Source organism: Watersipora subatra, chromosome 5 (assembly GCF_963576615.1).
Source record: "Watersipora subatra chromosome 5, tzWatSuba1.1, whole genome shotgun sequence".
NCBI classification, from domain to species: Eukaryota; Metazoa; Bryozoa; class Gymnolaemata; order Cheilostomatida; family Watersiporidae; genus Watersipora; species Watersipora subatra.
In genome coordinates, this window is record NC_088712.1 from 53,383,438 (window position 1) to 53,402,727 (window position 19,290).

Consider the following 19,290-nt stretch of genomic DNA (forward strand, 5'->3'; position numbering starts at 1 on the left):
TTGAAAATTGTGTGCGCCTTAATTAATTAGACTATGACGGCGCTTGCATTTGTAAGAGGAGATAACTACTACGCCAACTAAACAAAAAAGAACCTTCAAAACTTCCGCTTTTTAATAGTAGTTGCTATTGCAGTATTAAATATTTACGCTATTATTCGTTGCAGCAAACTTGACGGAATTTAAAAAAGCTTTCAAACCCTACAAATTTTGCAGTGCTAAAACCAATTTGCCAATTACACCTTCGTAAACTGTTACCTATTCAGAATTCCATCGAGAATAATAACTTCGTTGTTGGAAACATCCATAGGTGCTAGCGTCTGGAATACGTTTTGCGTCTGCACGTTTGCCTTGCAATGGCTAGCTTCGTGCCTAAACCGGTTGTACTCTACTGTGCAGGCTGTTTTAATCCGATAACAAACAAACACTTGCGGATTATGGGTGAGTAACATTCCTATTTATGCAAGTTGTTTGCCATCCTAAAGAATAATAACTGACGAAAGGGTATGTTACAGCTTTGATAACTTGACTAGCAAGACCTAAACTGCCTGGAAACACTAACGTGATAGTAGATCCGTTATAGGTATGGAGACCACCACCTCTCTAACCTAAACTCTGTATCACTTGTCACCAAGCCTATTGTAGTCGCCTATAAACTGGATACCTTTCAAGTCATTCTTAAACATTGATATCCCCTAACCACCAAATTGGAAATGTACAAAGGTTACGAGTGTGATAAGTAAACTTTAGTATGGACTTTCTTCAATGACTACTTGTATTCGAATGAATTTCACATATCCACCAGAAAGCTAAAATAATGAGCTAATCACACAAGGAAAATAATCCAACATTCCATAATGAGACAATGTAGCCACAAGTGATAATAAAGACACAGCTGTCAATTTAGTGCAAAGGTAGCTAAGACAACAATATTATATAATACTAATAGCCTACATGAATACAATAGACTCACTGAAAGCAGAATAAAAAGTAGGTTTAGCTGGCCGGCATAAAACATGCTATTTACAACTTTACTATATCATGCAATATATACAATTATTTAGCCACATTCCCACCTGATCTCTATGATCAACCTAGTCTGTTATGTAAAAGTCTGCTTGCAACGATGGGGTTTCCGAGTTCTAACTGGACGTGTTGGACGATTAACATTTTCGTTATCATCAGGCTCGCTATGTTCACCATCAGACGAATTACTTTGTTCACTGTCATTCCCAATGTCTAAGTCTGCATGTATAAACATTGGCTGCGCTTGATCTATACAGTCAGGACGCCAGCCAAACCTAACGTCTCTAACATGTTTAGACATATTATTCACTTTAACTACTGTGTTTGAGACGAGAGCTGTGATTATACCTGGTTTCCATACTGAAGCACTCTTAGCATTGCCTGGTTTCACATATACCTACATGATCGCCTATTTTATATGGGTTCAAGCTGGTATTATTTTTTACTTTTTGAGGCTTTCAAGTACTTTGGCTTATATTTGTGTAGTCTCTCAAATGGCACAACACCATCTGAATTAGGCGAGTTATTGTACCAGTAAACTATTTTGTTCACACTGCCTCCTGACCATGCCAACATCCGTTTAATATTTCTGTGATTTCATTCAATGATGCCATTCCCAGACGGCCTGTATGCGCAACTAAATAATTGCACGACATTCCACTTGCTCTACATTTGTGTCAAAGCTCTAAACCATGGTCCATTATCTGACAGTAGTTCAGCAGGAGAGCCACGTTCAGTAGATATGTGTTCTAACTGCTCTGAAACAGCCGGCGATGTTTCATTTCTTAGTTTCCGCCATATCGCATATCTACTGGGTCCACAGTCTATCACTATTAGGTACGGAATACCATTGTGATGAGTTATGTCCGTCGCCAACCTATGCCAATCATCAGCGGCATCTGAATGTCCTTTGCTGATTCCGAGTAACTAATTCCAATCTAATTACTACCATTCTTGATAAAACAGACTGCTGGCATCCACTGTCAATGAGTGTTTTTACTGGTAATCCATCCACAGTCATAGTGATGATTGGTAGCGCCATATTTACTGCTGGTTGCTCGGGCAAAAATCTGTTGCAGATACTCCCCTGTTCTCATTTCCCTGTTTGTTGGGGCACTGTCTCTGAACATGTCCAATAACCTGACAGTTATAGCAGCGAGGTTGCCCATTATAGCCTCTAAACTTTCTTCGAGTAGGGCACTCTCTTGAAATATACCCAAAGCCTAAACAAGAGTGACATTGCACAGCGTTCTTGACCTCCTTTTGAATGGTCGCGCTACACACATAAGCAGAACTATTACCACTGTTTGTAGAAGAAAGGATTGTTCGAGCTCGAGCCACTAGTTCATATATCTAGACTCATTTCTTCTACTGCTGCTGTAGCTTTGAGTTGATTTGCTATGTCTACTGGCAGTCCTGATACGAAAGCACATTTAGGAAGTGGATTTGATTCCTTTTGACCAATAGCATCTACTAACTTCCTCAAGTCAGTCAAGAATATATCCACCGTTTCACCTTATTGCAAAACTTTGTTCGTAACTGATCGTAAGCACTGTAACAGTTTATGCTAAATGCTGTCAGCAGTTCTTGCTTCAACTTGGCCTAGTCACCTTTAATGTCCTCTGAGAGCTGGTTATACAATGAAAATGCTGGTCCATTTAGAAACAATGGCACGAATGACTTTAGATCATCTATCTTCTGTAACTTAGCCACCAGCTCAAGCTTACTAATCCAAGACCTAAACTCCCCACTGGTGTTGCTGTCTTCATAGGTTAAATTGTAATCATCAAATCGGACAATTTAAATGACATACTGTAACATTGCCGAAATAGCTTGTGATAAGTAAACTTTAATATGGACTTTCTAAAATGACTACTTGTATTCAAATGAATTTCACATATCCACCAGAAAGCTAAAATAATGAGCTAATCACACAAGGAAAATAATCCAACATTTCATAATGAGACAATGTAGCCACAAGTGATAATAAAGACACAGCTGTCAATTTAGTGCAAAGGTAGCTAAGACAACAATATTATATGAATGTAAATGAATATAATATGAATATATGAATACAATCCATCGTTTTTTTGACGTCATCAAGTCGTTTGCACATGCGCTTGTTCACGAAAAAGCCGCCATATTTGTAGAAAACGATCGTTTTTCTTTTATTTATTAGTACTTTTAGATGTTGTTTTGATACTATAATAAAAAATTGCAAACAAAAACATCGTTTTCAAATTATCGTTCCAAAAGCTTCGTGTTTTTAACGATAAAATTGTCTATAAAGATGGCCGACAACGATAAAATGACGTCACGAAAAAACGAAGAATAGACTCACAGAAAGCAGAATAAGAAGTAGGTTTAGCTGGCTGGCATAAAACACGCTATGTACAACTTTACTATATCATGTATTATACAATTATTTAGCCACAACGAGGAAGTGTAAACGCGAAATTCCAATTCACCGAGAACTAGTGGTTTACCATTTACAATAACAGATTTACTATAAACACATTTTATCCAAATATCGTCAATATCTGAGCCTTGTCATTAATCTATCTTTCTTTGTTATGAAATTGGTATTTGATTGCTAACAACTGAGCTGGGTTTTAGGGGAATCCCTTTGTATCCAGTGTAATCGATCAGTATAATCAATTAAACGGTTGGGAAAACATTGAATGGTTGATTAACCTCTGTTGTAACCTCTATTGAGCTTGATTGGTGATCATTAGAAGTGTTAATTGATAGGCAGTTGTGTCTAAAAAAGTTAAAGCACATATATTATATAATTTTTTTATTGTATATTTCAATACATCAAAGTCTTGGCTTTCGAATGAGCTATTGTTTTCTATGGTGAGACAGGCATTGGTTGGTGTTTATAGGATTTCCCCAGAGCTCTACCGCGAAAAAGTTTACTGGCATAGTATCGAAAATTGTGACGTCACAATTCTCATATTCGTTGTTGTGTACTCTTACCGCTTATTTATCAACTACGAAAGTGACGATAATGACGCTAGTGGCAGGCGAAGATAGGACAACTTCAGAGAACCAATGAAGATGACAAAGGAATCGGTGTCATTAGTTTTCCATGTACATATTATTTCTATGACAAGTACCTCAGACTCCAAGAACCATACTATATTTTCTCGATGATATTATGCACTAGCTCTTTATTTTTAATGCGATGTTAAGGGTGACGACTGAGATTAATTAATTTCAAGCATTGCGTGATCTCGCGAAAGTGCGATTGACATTTAGTCCAAGGGCGACGCAACCGCAGGTCATAATTTAATCGATGTGATTCCATTACCTTTATCAACGACAGTATATTTATTGAAGCATAATTAATTAACCCAGAAAATGTGTTTGTATTGATCGGGCGTTAGCACGATCGCGGGCATTGTTGATTATCTAGAATCTTAGTTTATTGTTAGCGCTCTCCGGGTTTAACAGCACCGATTGTCGCAAAAAAACGCAGCCTCAATAGCAGCGAAAGAGATCGACGACCTGAGGCTAAATGAGAATTATGACGCCACATTTTGAGTACCTGAACCAAGTGTTTTTTTTTGCAGGATGTACTTTTGACACCCCGTTTTTCATAGTTCTATTATTCTTTGTGTATTGAATATAGGCTCATTCGAAAGCCAAGACTCTGATGTATTGAAATATATAATAAAAAAATTATGTAATTTATGTGCTTTAAGTTAATTTAAAGAGCCCAGATCTTTCTCAGTTGTGTTGCATTGCTCATGCATACTTTTCCCATTTTTAGAGCTAGCTAGAGATGCACTCCACAAGACTGGTAAATATAAAGTGATAAAAGGCATCTTCTCTCCAGCGCACGACAAATATAATAAGCCAGTAAGTCTCTATGTCATTCAAAAGGAAAATCTTGCCACTGCATTTGTCTGTCACTTAAAGGTTGACTTGCAACAAAATTCACATTACCGTTAATTGATATGAAAAGATTCACCATGTCTTACTCTGTTGTGTTGTAGTTGCAAAATATGTGGAAAGGTGATTACAAGCTCTTAAAAGCTCAAAAACGAACAGAAAATCGCAGCCACACGAGACCGCCGTAGTTTGGATTCCCTTTCCAAAACGGCTCAAATGTGATGTAGTTGTGAGAGATGGTTTCTCTTTACACTTTCTTGCAACCTTATTCGTCGAAATATTTTCACAAATATACTTCACGCATTCAATAAAACTATGTCTATTGATCTTGCGCGTCTATTTTATCGTCATCGTAATGCTGTCACTTTGAGCACTGATATCTTATAACTTACCGTAAAAAATCGTTAAACTTTTTAACCTTACTTCGAATCATATCATATCGAGTACATATCATTGTCTGATAATCATGACGAGCCTGTTGGTCACCTGTGATAATCGAAAAGTGCTGCAAAAATTATTTGCGAAGTATTGGATCACATGATCAGATTACGACTTGACGATTGAATAATGCCGAAACAAAACTGTAAAGTAGCGAGCATCTATATTTGATACGGGGTCTTCGGTAAAACCCGAAGTGTTTGTCATAAACTAGTGCTACAATAAGTTTTATATTGAGCTTTGTATTGGCCTTTCAATTCACGTGAGAATATTCGTGACAAGACGATAACCAAATTTCGTGGTTACGTCATCGAAGTAAAGAGATTCCAATCTACGGCAGCTTTTCGTTTTTGAGCTTTTAAGAGCTTGTAATCACATTTCCACATATTTCGCACTTACAACACAACAGAGTAAGACATGGTGAATCTTTTGATACCAAATAACTGTAATGTGAATTTTGTTGCAAGCCAACCTTTAAGGTTAAACGCTGCGATGGCAGTATCACATGTTCAGAATTGTTTTCTATCAATTAGTTAAATATTAAGCAGGTCAGCTAGCTGTTACACACTCAGTAACTGGTCTTCGCAAATATGTTCTTGTAATGTTGGTACATATGCTTTTTTTAGTTATATCATTATTTGCGTTTGCACATTGTGTTTCTGAAGATAACATGAGTTTTGGATCCAATACCTAAGGCTTGGTGTTATTTTCTCTTGCAATCTCCAAAAGTATTTTTCTGCAGCTGTACGTTTACTTCTAGTTCTTAATTTCTTACAAGTACTGTGTGTAAATATTTGTTTGGATGTGTGGTATTGCATTAGTAACAAATACCCTAGTTTGCATATTGTGTGTATGTTGCAGGGTCTCTTACCAGCCACCCACAGATATGAAATGGCCAAACTAGCTGTTAAGTCTAATCCATGGCTTTGGTGAGTTAGTCAGAGAATGTGATAGAAACCAAATGAGAGGAAAGCTGATCAGGAATTAGTAAACAATAGATAACTAGACCACAGGTGTCAATAGATAGAAGTTGAAGCAATCAAGAGAGTGGGGGACACTAGCTACAGTAGCGACAGTAGTTACAGCGAGGGACAAAACAATGAAAGAGAGAGGGCAAAGAGGGTGAATGAAACAAAACAATTGGGGGAATGTAAGAGAGGGGAAACAGTTTGAGAGTACAAACAAGAGGAAAGGGTGAAGGAGCAAGAGAGATGGTGAGAGAGGAATGCAGATGTTGAGACAAAGTGAGAAAAAGGAAGAACTGGTGAAGGAGAAAAGGGGATGAAGAGAGAGAGTGACGAAGAGGGAGAGGAAAAAAGACGGATAGAGAGAGTGAGGAAGAGAAATAGAGAGGGAGGGAGAGTGAGGAGGAAGGGGAGATGGGAAAGGGTTTGGGAGGAATGTAATGAAAGACAGTTAGGAAAGAAGAAAAAGAATGTGCAAGCATACTATTTTGTTGCTTATTTTAGTGTGGACTCTTGGGAAATGGAGCAGTCTGGTTGGACACCAACACAGATAGCCTTATGCAATCTCAGGGAAAGGATAGCCTCAGGCTCTCTGTCTGTGATAGGGCAAGAGCTTAAGACTGTCAGTGAGGAACCACAGTCCAAACGCCGAAGGCAAAGTTAGTTACTCCACCAAATGTTGTAGCGATTTAAATGTTTTTCATTATATTGCGAATACCACATGGCATGTTGCTCGTGTGATTGTATGTGTCCTTTCTGACTGATGCCTATTTGTTGCATTTTGCTAGAGATTTAGGGGGAAGCACTCTAAACTCTTTTGAATACTGACTACATCTTTACGTTACCATCAATATATGATACAAATACGTGTATCTAGTTAGAGTTCTGCTTTGAGCTTCATGATTTCCCAAAATCATCAAGCGATTCGATATTGCAAATGGACGATTCACGATATATCACGATATTATTACTATGTAAAATAACTTAAAATTCGTGTTAATATTTTTTGTATATTTAGATTTAAAGCGAAGCTGTTTTGCCTACATGATAATTAGAAACATTTATTTCATGAATTCCTGTGTGTGTAAAAGGCCATGAAATGAGCTTATTATAGAACTATAACTTATTATAGAACTATACATGCGTTTCAGTTCCAGTATCACTCACTCTAAAAATCGTTAGAGACGAGATAAATCGCCATTGCACTATTATATCGTTTATATATACGATTGGTGATATCACTTTAATTGGTAGCAATTTTCAAATCTTGTACCTTAAAATTGCCACCAAGCAATTAAATCGCCACATCGTGAGGCTCTAATTATGCCTTGTCGAGCTAATTGTGTCTGTTTGGTTGCATTCAGGCGAGGAAAATGCAAAATTAGATGTGCTGTCGAGTGAAACTCAGGTGCGACTACTTATCGGAGGTGATGTGTTGGAGTCCTTCTCAGTGCCGGAACTTTGGGCTACAGATCATGTGAGTAGCCCTTGCTGTCAGTCTTCTAAATATTTCTTTGAGCGGCAGCAACTTATTCATTTGGCAAAACTTGTTGCAGCCAATTGTGCAGTCATTTGGATACAGTCAAACCTTAAAGTTTGACTTGCAACAAAATTCTTATTACAGTTATTTGGTATCAAAAGATTCACTGTCTTACTTTGCTGTGTTGTAGGTGCAAAATATGTGGAAATGTGATTACGAGCTCTTAAAAGCTCAAAAACGAAAAGCCGCCGTAGATTGGAATATCTTTATTTCTCTGACGTAGTCATTACATTTGGTTATTGTTTTGTCACGTATATTCTGACGTAAATTGAAAGGCCAATAAAAGGCTCAATATAAAACTTCTCGTAGCACTAGTTTATGACCAACACTTCAGTTTTACCGAAGACCCCGTATCAAATATAGATGCTCGCTACTTCACAGTTTGTTTCGGCTTGGTCTAATCGTCTAATTGTAATCTGATCATGTGACCCATACTTCGTGATTAATTTCTGCAGCATTTTTCGATTATCACAAGTGACCAACAGGCTCGCCATGATTATCAGACAATGATATGTACTCATTCGAGCTAAGGTTGAAAATTTAAACGAATTTTTACGGTAGGTTATAGGATATCAGTGCTGAATGTGACAGCATTACAATGACGATGAAATAGACGCGTAAGAACAATAGACATGGTTTTATTGAATGCGTGAAGTATATTTGTAAAAATATTTCGACAAATGAGTTTGCGTGAAAATGTAAACAGAAGCCATCTTGTACAACTACGTCCCATTTGAGCCGTTTTGGAAAGAGATTCCAAACTACGGCAATCTCGTGTGACTGCGATTAACTGTTCATTTTGTAGCTTTTAAGAGCTTTTATCACATTTCCACATATTTTGCACCTACAACACAGCAGAGTAAGACATGGTGAATCTTTTGATACCAAATAACCGTAATGTGAATTTTGTTGCAAGTCAACCTTTAACATATCAAGCTAGTCCATTCTGATTTTTGTTTTGCATGACAAAATCATTACTTGTTAAAGCAGATAATTTTATGGAAATATTTTTTTTTTTTCAGACCTTAAAAAGGTTAAATACTTCAAGTAATTTACACATGAATTTTGGAAAACTATGTGAGAAACTAAATGTAAGGATCTAAACTAGCCTATATTTAAAAACTAAATGAAAAATAAAAGGTTTTTTATTGTTGACCAGAGCAAAGGCTTGGCATTGCGTAGGGTCAGTTGTAGTGACAAATAAGTGCAACGGAGCTTACACTAGATATACAGTAGTTTACATCAATTTACTTGATATAGTTTTATTACTTTTCATTTGATTGTTAATTGGTATCAGCATTTTTAATTTCGTCTACAAAACTGTAATGCTTGAAGCAATTTCTGATGTAAGTTAAAATTTACTTGGTATGGCGAGACAATATTTGCTCAAATATTACTTTGGTTATCGAAAAATCAAATACAGAGTCGATCATAAGTAGAGGTTTGTCATGGGTTAAACCATAGATCAACTTTTCATATCCTCATAAAAATAGAGAATGAAAACCATAGATATACTCTTCATGTCCTTATAAAGTTGGGTTAAAAATCATAGATGTACTCTTCATATCCATATAAAATTGGGAATAAAAACCATAGATATACTTTTTATATTCTGATAAAATTGGGAATAAAAACCATAGATATACTTTTCAGATTTGTATAAATTTGGGAATAAAAACCATAGATATACTTTTCATATCCGTATAAAATTGAGAATAAAAACCATCGATATATGGATCCTCCTTCGAAATAAAAACCATCGAAACACCTTTCCATCTATATATAAATCTCAAAGTCTGTCGTTCGGTATTTTCAGCTATAGCTATTAAAATCTAGGCATGAAATATCTGTGCCATGTTGAGTTTGATCTCAGAACCTCCCATTCATCAGGTGATAACCTAACCAATTAAGCTACGTTAGATGCAATGGATTCATTGGGCGATATGAGCCATTATTTCGGTTAAAATATGCAGAGCTCTCGGTGTTACCCAATGTCACTAAAGCTTGCTCTCACGGTTTTTATTTGTAAGTTTAGCAATTCAAATCATAGCTTACTCAAATTAGTCATTAGCAATATGCCAGGCTCATGGCAAGTGCCAGGCAACTACATTACCCGTCACTGTTTATAAGCTGGTTTTTAATACCCGTATAATGCTGAGCATTTGGCCAGTATCTTTATAAAATAGAGAATAAAAATCATAGATATGCTTTTCATTTCCTTACAAAATAAAGAATAAAAACCATGGAGCTACTCTTGATATGCTTACGGTATTGGTTCAGCTTACCATAAATCTAGCCTGGGCATGGCTCTCGTAGGGGATTGGGAGAGAGAGCCTGGGACACATAGCGAAAAAAAGGTAAGATAACTTCTGCAAAACTAGCGACATATGTTACATATGACGCTCAGACTGATACTAATGGAAGCGTGTCATTAATTTCAGATCTCACGATGTATTAGATGTGGCGGGTTTAAGAACCTATCGTCATGGTCACGTGACTTGATCTAGTAAAAGGTCCAATGTTTTTGATAGGCTGGGTGGTTACGTAGTACCCCGTTTGATAATAAAATGATAAAAACCATAGGTTACTATTCTCTTGCGTTTTCACGTTAGCAGTTTCATTTCATATACTGATCAAAAAATGGAGCGTTTCAAAATTACTATCAAAGCTAGACATAGTCACACTGAGATCAGAACAGTGTCAAGCTTCACAACTTATTATCGCAGGTTCTGACCAATTTATAGTTCTTTCTACTGGCCTCGGAAAGAGTATTTGCTTTCAGATGGCACCGTTTTGCAGTGGTAGGTCCGAGTTGTTCATAATAACTGTCGCGAGTAATCATAATACTCGCGAGTAAAATAAAACTGAAATTACTTTTTACTAGATAAACTTTTCTTTACTAGCAGCTTGCAATTCATTTTTGTTGTTCTATTGCTATACGTTTGCTATGTTTGTATTTTTATTGTGATTTTTTTCATTTAATTGATTTAATTTTTTGTTATGCTTAAATCAAAACAATTAATTGAATATATGAAATAATATAACTCCCGGGATTGATTTATTATGCAACCAACATTTCATACTTACTAACCAGCGTTTGTTTGCTGCCAATTCAGATTAAAAATAATACATAATACTCGCGTAGATCATAAATAAGACCGTCACATGATACTCCTTTGGAAATATCGATTGTGATATTAGCGACTGCAGAAGTCGACTTTTAGAGTTGTCTTCCCCGCGTGTTGTTATGTGTCCCAGGCTCTCTCTCCCAATCCCCCACGAGAGCCATGCCCAGGTTACCATAAAGCTGTCTCCCTTCATAGACTTACTACACTAAAGATAGAAGTCATAGATTTACTCCTTGTGCATGTGCATAATCAATATTCTGTATGGCCGCACATTATGTATGGCTACAGAGCATTTACAACATACTTGGCTTGTCTGAGATTGTTTTTTGTGATTTGGTAGCTTTATACCTGCTAGAGATTGTCAGGTTTGACACATTGTCAATTGGAGAACTTTGAACAAACTGGTTTCCACTGAACTATAATACCACGGTAGCTGTTGGTAGCTGTTGATTGGCCTGGTGAGAAGTATTTCAAACCCTTACATTCTTTGACAGATGGAGAGCATTGCACGAGACTTTGGAATGGTGGTAATAGTACGGGAAGGAAGTAATCCACAAAAGTACATATATGAGAGTGACATGCTATCCAAGTACACGCATAACATAGACATTGTTTATGATATGATAGGAGATGATCTGTCCTCTACTAAGATGAGGTGAGCATATCAATACCTAGCTATCATAAGACTCGTTTAGAAGTATGTCGACCAATTATATCAATACTTAGCTACGCAAAGACCGATTTAGAAATGTATCGACCAATCATATCAATATCTAGCTATTCTAAGACTAGCTTTGACGTATATCGACCTATCATATCAATACCTCGCTATCCTAAGACTGACTTAGTAGTATATCAACCAAGAAACCAGAGTTTCTAACCCGAGATATACAATGGTATTAAAAATAATGGACTGCTTTGAACTTGCTGAGATATCCATTGTTCCATTGTTTTTGAAGATTTATCCAATGGTCGATGGCAGCATTTTCATTTACAGTACTTTGCTGAATTAATAGTCCCATCAATAACTTGAAGCTGACCAGAACCAGAGGCAGCAAAACAACCCTAAATTATTACTGATGTCAGGTGACTGTGGGTAAAATGCACCTGGGCTTTGTGGTTGTGTGGGCATGTGCCTAAAGATCCTCTTGGCAGATATGATAGAGAACCAGGTGGAGCAGAAACCGCCTTGTAGAAATGTGCAGTCTGTCATGCTCAGATAACAGTTTATTCAAGGTCGATCAATGCACCTCATTTTTTAACTCCAGCTAAACCTAATTGAATTAGTTGATGTGAATGATTAATATTGCTGGGGTTTTCTCTCCTTTACTTCCTATAAAATGCTGTTCGATATTCCTATGCTGATTGACCAACTAAACTGAGTTTTTTAAGCTGTTTTTGGTTATCCTTTTTTTAGAATGACTAGAAATAATTAGTGACTAGCTTCTTGTCGCTAGTAACTTTCGACAACATAAAGCAAGCGCTCGTTGCTAACGGATTAACCAGCTTTATAGTATATGTATAGCGTTACAAAAGCATTTTGAATCTAGACAAGCCAATTCAATCTAGTGCCAATGCCTTCTGAAGTACCTTTCATTGCTACAGAACATCGACCTCTATAGCCAGGATTATAAAGCGTTTGAATAGTGTCAGTCGTCAGAGTCTCATGCGTCTCATCGTTTAAATAAAGATCATTTGTAGCGGAAACTGCTGAGAAAATTTTTCTCACAAAGTATCGATAAGACTAGCTATATGGCATGTAAATAAATCCATCATGAAAAAACAACTTTATGAAGTTGGGTGACAGGAAAGTTACCTATAAGCAAAACTGTTTCTGTCATTCATTGACTGTCTAGTAGGTGCTTGTCAAAGTTTATATTCTTGGCAGGTTAAAATGTCTAACGCTGCCCTCTTACAGTGCTTTGTAGCTGGATTGCCATAACCAATACATAGGCCATCAAACCTCTATTTGAACGCCATGGCGCTCTCTTTTTCAACCCTTTTCTTAGAGTGGCGCTTTGTTAGAGGTGACGTTCAAATAAAGGCTAGAATTGTATTTTTGCCAATATATGTTTATGTTCTCTTCTGCTGGTCAAGTGGTGAATGTTGCTCATGAGCATGAGAAAGCACGTATGAATTTGAAAACTTAGAATTATAGGAATGTCTATAGCTCTGAGCAAAGCTCATCATTTTCCGCTGTTATAGCTTCATATTCTTGTTTACAAAGTTGAAATATCAATCGTGCTGCTATCTTACTGAGACTTCTGTATCTGTACAGGAGGGCTATAAAGAGGAACGAGAGTGTAAAATACCTTACACCAGACGCCGTCATAGACTACATTCAGAAACATAAGCTCTACAATTCTCAATATCAGCCCGGAAATTTGTTTCCAGAAAGCAGTTGACTTTACCAGAAAGGTGCTGACACTGCCAGAGAGGCCCTGACTTTACCAGCGCTCACTGCCTCGTATCTACGTACGATCGCACTTTACGTAACTGTTTGTTGGAATGCCCAATCTTGAGAGGCACCACTTCTACTATATTCAGCACATCGCATGGCTGTTACAGGGCATGGTATCTCCATCAGCTATGTATGTAGACTAGGCTAATCTTTGAAATATTGTTTGCTCTTTCAATGGGCTGTTTGGTGATTTGAAATTGCTCAATTAGTAACCTATAAAATTTTGATAATCAGTATTTCTTACACAGTTGTGTTCAGGTTTTTCATAAGTTTTTGTTTGAAAATTTGAAGGCATTTCATGTGGTTTGTTGGTGGCAGACTGTTGAGTATAGTATTTTGCATTGTTTGGCAGCAGCTCAATAATTAGTAAATCGCTGCCTGGTTTTCATAAGCACGTCTCTCGATGACGTTACAATTTATTAATGGGAATAACAAGAATGACACAAGCATTGATATTCGTAAGGACTTTGTGTGTTGAGTTAACTCTGTTGACTAGGGCAGAAAGGCACAGACTTGTAGCTGATGTTGCAGCTACTGTTTTAATGCTGAAATTATTAATTTTATACAATTTTTACAACTCCGCCAGTCTTGTCTGTTAAATATTTGTGCGATTATTCTACAAATCCAATGGGCGGTACCATGCTGAAAGTTGAGAGTTTGAAACCCATTCGATTCAATCATTCATACTAACTCACAACCATGGCATTGGAAAGGTGGACACGACTCTCATTATAGTAAAGGCTAGTTGAATGCCCAGCACTGCATAAGTACGTAATAGAATAATTAAATTATGTAATGAATTTAAGTAATTTCCCTGGAAAGCTAAATCTTTACTAAAACAATACCCATGTTTTGGACCAGCTTAACAATCGTTACACGGTGTAAAGGTCAACAGTGCTAGTCATTAATCCCAAGCAAGTGCTTTAAGCGTATCTTAACCAATGTAATGGCTATTTGCCCAATTAATCCATTGCATTCTTTGTAGCATAGGTCCCAAGATCAAATCTGGTGGTGGACGAAGTTATCATATCTAGATTTTAATTGCTGTTAATGAACACAGGGGTTAACAAAAAATACAAACACTGAGATTTATATATGGATATAGATTAGTATAAAGAAATGAATATTTGTGTCATATTGTTTCCAATTTGTATAACATTACATAATGGTGATGTCTGCTTTCTAGTCAGAGTGAATTGTAAAATTATGAGTTAATCGTCTTACACTGGAATTGGTTGAAGTTTGTAGTACAAAGAGTATGAGGTCTAGTCATAGACTTACCAACACTACATTTCCTTGAGCGAATTCATTTGATATAACTGGGAGTTACAATGAGTTATATACACAAGTCTGAACAGAAGAACATTCCCAGCCAGCCGAGAAACAATGAGATTAAACTGGTGTTCCCATTTTAATACACCATCCGATGAGACTCACAGAAAAGCGGGGTCATTTCTGGAGATAAACATTCCTATTATTTGCCATAAAATGTTGCAAGAAAAATATGTTGTGTGTAAAATTGACAAAAGCGTTTGACAGAGTTGTCATTGTCAAAGTTTATTTTGATTAAAAATGCCTTATAAAAATGAAGTTTCACAGAAGTTAATATCCTTGTAACCTGCATGAATGATTGCATGTAATTAATGGAATTAATTTAGTGTCTATGCATGAAGTTATAGACATAAGACAACCTCTATGTTGAGGAATGCAAAACATAAATATAGCCGCTGGTCTGTCCTCCTGAATTTACATTTGTGATATATTTTAGAGAGAACACGAGCTAGTTCAAATTTCACATGATTTTCTATCAGCACCATTTGAGTAAATTAGGCTGTTAAAACAATTTTTGTTATAAGGCAGCTACAAAGACTATATATTATATGTATAGAAATGATACAATAATTCTTAATAAAAGATACTTGCGTATGTCAGCTCTTTATCAATGTACGGGTTCAGCTAATACCTTTGTAATATTTTTGTTTCACAGACTTTCGGAACGAGTAATGGCTTTATATTAATCTGATCACGAATATTTTAATGACCCCCACTTTAACCAATCATAATAAATGGCTTTTATGTTAAAGAACAATAGCTTCCTGATCAAACGCTAAGCCGCCATTCCTTCATTTGGCTTTATGTTTGAGAAGTCAATACAGATTTAATTTGGTTTAGCAAATAAATTTGTTCAAAGCCATGCAGTATGAAGTCGGCGCCAATCAATACGCAGACACTCTGTCTCATAAATACAGGTACACTACAGAGTACACGTGAGTAAGGGACTGCTGCTCAGTGCTGACACATTCAGAGCGGAGGTAAGTAGCAGGATATGGTATGTAAGTGCCAGGGCATCAGTGAGGATGTAAGTATGTTAGCAAGTGTAGGGCGTAACGAGTGATGAACTATAGGCACAGATTCAGTGCCAAGGCAGGGTTAGTGAATGAGTATGTCTTGTAAGTGTAGGTACATCAATTAGTGAAAGAATATGTCTTGTAGGTACAGGTAGACCAGTGAGTGAAAGAGTATGTCTTGTAAGTGTAGGTACATCAATGAGTGAAAGATAGTAAGAAGTATTTACTAGTAGAACAGTGAGTGGAAGTGAGTGAAAGATGTGGGGCTTGATGTCATGTCCTAGACAGACTATTTTGCATGGGAACTGTGGAAGATTGACTTACTTGCACCATAGGCTATCTTTAAAATGCAGCACTATAACTTCATGTAGGTATAGCATAGCTATACCTGTGCAAAGCTTAGGGTTTTCACATATACATGGGAACATTTTACTAGTACTGCTAGGCTAGAGCTTAGGTGATATATAACAGGCATCTGTTGACGTGCCACTAAGAAGGCACCCAGCTCTACCATCTGGTTGCATACAATAGGCACTGATTGCATGCGCTATGTAATGCATGCATTGTAGTGCATACATAATGCACTATGTAGTGCACTATGCTACTGTATGAGCTGTCATTTGCTTGAACTATGTAGTGCATGCAAATGGTAGCTCATGCATTAATGTACATATGATAGCTCTAAAATAGTGCCTCATTTCTAATTTAGTCTGCCAAAGAGCTATTCACAGTTAAATAAAGTTTCTTTGATACCATAAGTCGCATGAATTATTGCTTATTGACCTCCATTCAAAAAGCATATGAGAACTTATAGAGGTAATAGAAAGGTTTTAGAGGATAATAAAAAGATAATAGAGGTTTTTATAGAGGTAATAGAAAAGATTCTGAGATGGCGACAACCATACGTTCATCTGTTCGACCGGAAAGCTCAAAGCAGCCCTGGGGAACAATACTGAAACCAAGTTTTGGAATGGGTTATCAGAAGATGACTAAGTTTGAACTAGAACAGAGTATGAACAGACTGTACACTACAAAATCTTATCGTGAAAGGGAATACCATAGACATCAAGGTAGACCAATGAGCTCTTCACAAATAGAAACCATGGTAAGACTCTTTCAATATGGTATGTTTATGGTCATCATTGTTTCATCAAAGGTCTCACAGTTTTAATATAAGCAGTGATTGTACAAAGTTAACTCAAGGTTAAACATCTCAATTGTACAGAGTTGATTGTACACTATGATCTACTGACAAGGTCAAGCTTCCATGATAGTTTAAACCATGATACGCCTATTTATCTATTATGGTTAATGGATATCTCAAATTAGCCGGTTTGAACTCATTAGTTATTCAGAGCATGTTCAATTGCTATCATGGTTGTACAGTGACAGCAAGCAAGAAGGCTATACCAAAAAACAAATGAAAATATAAGAATTTTCAGATATTATTCTATTTACTCACCCCTGATTTAAATTTTTAAAATATTAAAAACCTTTAAAAGGTTCATTAGAATTTTATTATGACCTAGGCCTCTCTCACAAACTGAATATTCCGATGCTTTTTTATTATTAAACATTTTTATAGAGTGTGGCAACGGTTTTATAAAATATATTATGAACGATTAAAATCAACAAAACAGTGTTGAAAAACTGTTGTTTTTAATAAGGAAAGATAACAATAGTAGGAATTTTAAATGTAACAAAATCACTTGCTGACATGAAATTGGAGCTGTCTTCTTTTTAACAAAAAGGTAATTTTATCTGAGTGTTTCTTTTGTTTTACATGAAGTTCGGTTTTGTGTGCGTGAAATCTTGGGTTGATTTTCAATCAGAGTCATTGTACTTGTATAGACGGCATTTCCTCCCTTAGCAAACAGTGTCAGAACCTATGTAAACAAACAATAATATCCATTTTACACCCCAATCATGAACGTTTAGTTTCTGTATGTTTTGCAGTATTCGAAATTTGACATAGCAACGTAGATGGCAGCAGTAAATGGGTCATCGCTTCATATAAGTCTGTGTTTGTTTCATCTAGTTTGAATTAAAAATTGATTTTTAGGTGAGTAGATTGACTGAAGATGGCGGCAAAAAAGCTCCAGACACAAACAGAACTCAACGGAACTCGATTTACAGAGAGATGGGTCCTGTAAACTCGTATGCATGGAAAGGCTACAATTGACCTCATTCACTAACAAAAACTTGCTATAAGAAAGCTTCTACAAGTAACGCGAATAAAGAACCTTTCCACACACTTGTGTCAGCTTTAGTAGGCCTACACGTATTTGTAACTGGTCACCCAGTTTTCACTCTCCTCGAACTCTGTGATGGCAAACTTATTTAATATAAATCTATTATAATTAAATTGCAATATTATTGAATTGATACTTTTAGATATCAATATGTACACTATTTTTTAATATTATTATCCATTAAAATATAGTTAAAATTTACAACCATTTACTTTGTGAGCACAATTATATTTGTAAAACAGCGAGTTTTTTTAGCCAAATGGATTTGTTAAGTATAGAAATGGAATGAGCATAAACGAGTTGGGTAGTTAGGAAATGTTGAATAAAATGTAACAATATAATTATAAGTATTGCTGCTAGCTGGGTGTGTCTTGCAGTCCGTCAATGCGGCTGGCTAAGACAGCATACGGTTGTGGCTTGAGTGTGATAGTATATCGGTTATTAGCAATCGTGTGCCATGAGTTCTATCAATTTGCCTCTGGCATTCATTTAGTTTATTCTATAAAACTGCATGGGAATGTTGAAGTGATTTTTGGTTTTTTGCTGTACCAGATTCCATCTCATGACAGAGAGGAAATGAAACCTGTAACAATAATCATTATATGACAAGGGGTAGACAAGTAAAAATAGTTTTGATGTACCATTTCTGTTGCCCAAAACTAGAAGCACCCTCCAAAAGAGCAAGACTGCAGCATGACCGAATCAGACAGCGACTCTTCGAAAATATTTTGACAGCAGGGAAAAGTTGGGTGACCAAATGAAAGGCTTAGAGATTTGAAGTTTCTATTAAAGTTTTTAAACCTCATTCCTTACATTTATTTGGACCTCTGCTCCAAATTTACTAGAACCTATCACAAAATGTAGCAACTGTTGAAGTGTGAATAATAATTATAGTGTGAATAAATTAAGTTTTGAATATATACTATTTTAGCTAAAGCTTTCTAAAAGTACACAGAATTTTATACTTCTCAGCTCACATCAAACATTCTTCTTGTGTATTTTTCTCTGCATGTTTTCCAGACAAATATTACAACTGCTGTTATAACTTCTGCCACTCTACTTTATAATGTCTGAGATACCAGCCTGTCTATATTCAGCTCTGACATTTTTTATATCTATACGCAGTAGTTACTGTGGTACTTATGGTATATCAACAGCTGTTGCTAATGCAACAATAACGCAATTAACTCTTATCACAATCATGTTTAGCCCTATAGATTAACAGTATTAGAGCTTTT

The 19,290-nt window shown here is 36.3% G+C and overlaps 2 protein-coding genes across 2 annotated transcripts; both read left to right on the forward strand.

Moving 5' to 3' along the window:
• The first annotated feature begins 132 nt into the window (after positions 1-132).
• Positions 133-14,017, forward strand: LOC137396507 (nicotinamide/nicotinic acid mononucleotide adenylyltransferase 1-like). Its single transcript, XM_068082810.1, has 7 exons — positions 133-438; positions 4,799-4,887; positions 6,220-6,287; positions 6,828-6,982; positions 7,688-7,800; positions 11,486-11,646; positions 13,270-14,017. Exons 1-7 carry the CDS (start codon positions 354-356, stop codon positions 13,394-13,396), a joined length of 798 nt encoding a protein of 265 aa, XP_067938911.1. The 5' UTR covers positions 133-353; the 3' UTR covers positions 13,397-14,017.
• A 2,672-nt stretch (positions 14,018-16,689) lies between these two features.
• Positions 16,690-17,992, forward strand: LOC137397465 (uncharacterized). Its single transcript, XM_068083753.1, has 2 exons — positions 16,690-16,905; positions 17,863-17,992. The coding sequence occupies exons 1-2, from the start codon at positions 16,690-16,692 to the stop codon at positions 17,980-17,982; spliced, it is 336 nt and encodes a 111-aa protein (XP_067939854.1). The 3' UTR covers positions 17,983-17,992.
• The last annotated feature ends 1,298 nt before the right edge of the window (positions 17,993-19,290 follow it).

What these genes read in the sequence shown, in the direction of transcription:
- LOC137396507 (XM_068082810.1), top strand. Translation starts at nt 354, where the DNA reads ATGGCTAGCTTCGTGCCTAAACCGGTTGTACTCTACTGTGCAGGCTGT. An exon ending in CAAACACTTGCGGATTATGG is followed by an intron (nt 439 to 4,798) that starts GTGAGTAACATT and finishes TCCCATTTTTAG; the next exon opens with AGCTAGCTAGAGATGCACTC. An exon ending in ACGACAAATATAATAAGCCA is followed by an intron (nt 4,888 to 6,219) that starts GTAAGTCTCTAT and finishes TGTATGTTGCAG; the next exon opens with GGTCTCTTACCAGCCACCCA.
- LOC137397465 (XM_068083753.1), top strand. Translation starts at nt 16,690, where the DNA reads ATGGCGACAACCATACGTTCATCTGTTCGACCGGAAAGCTCAAAGCAG. An exon ending in CTTCACAAATAGAAACCATG is followed by an intron (nt 16,906 to 17,862) that starts GTAAGACTCTTT and finishes ATTGATTTTTAG; the next exon opens with GTGAGTAGATTGACTGAAGA.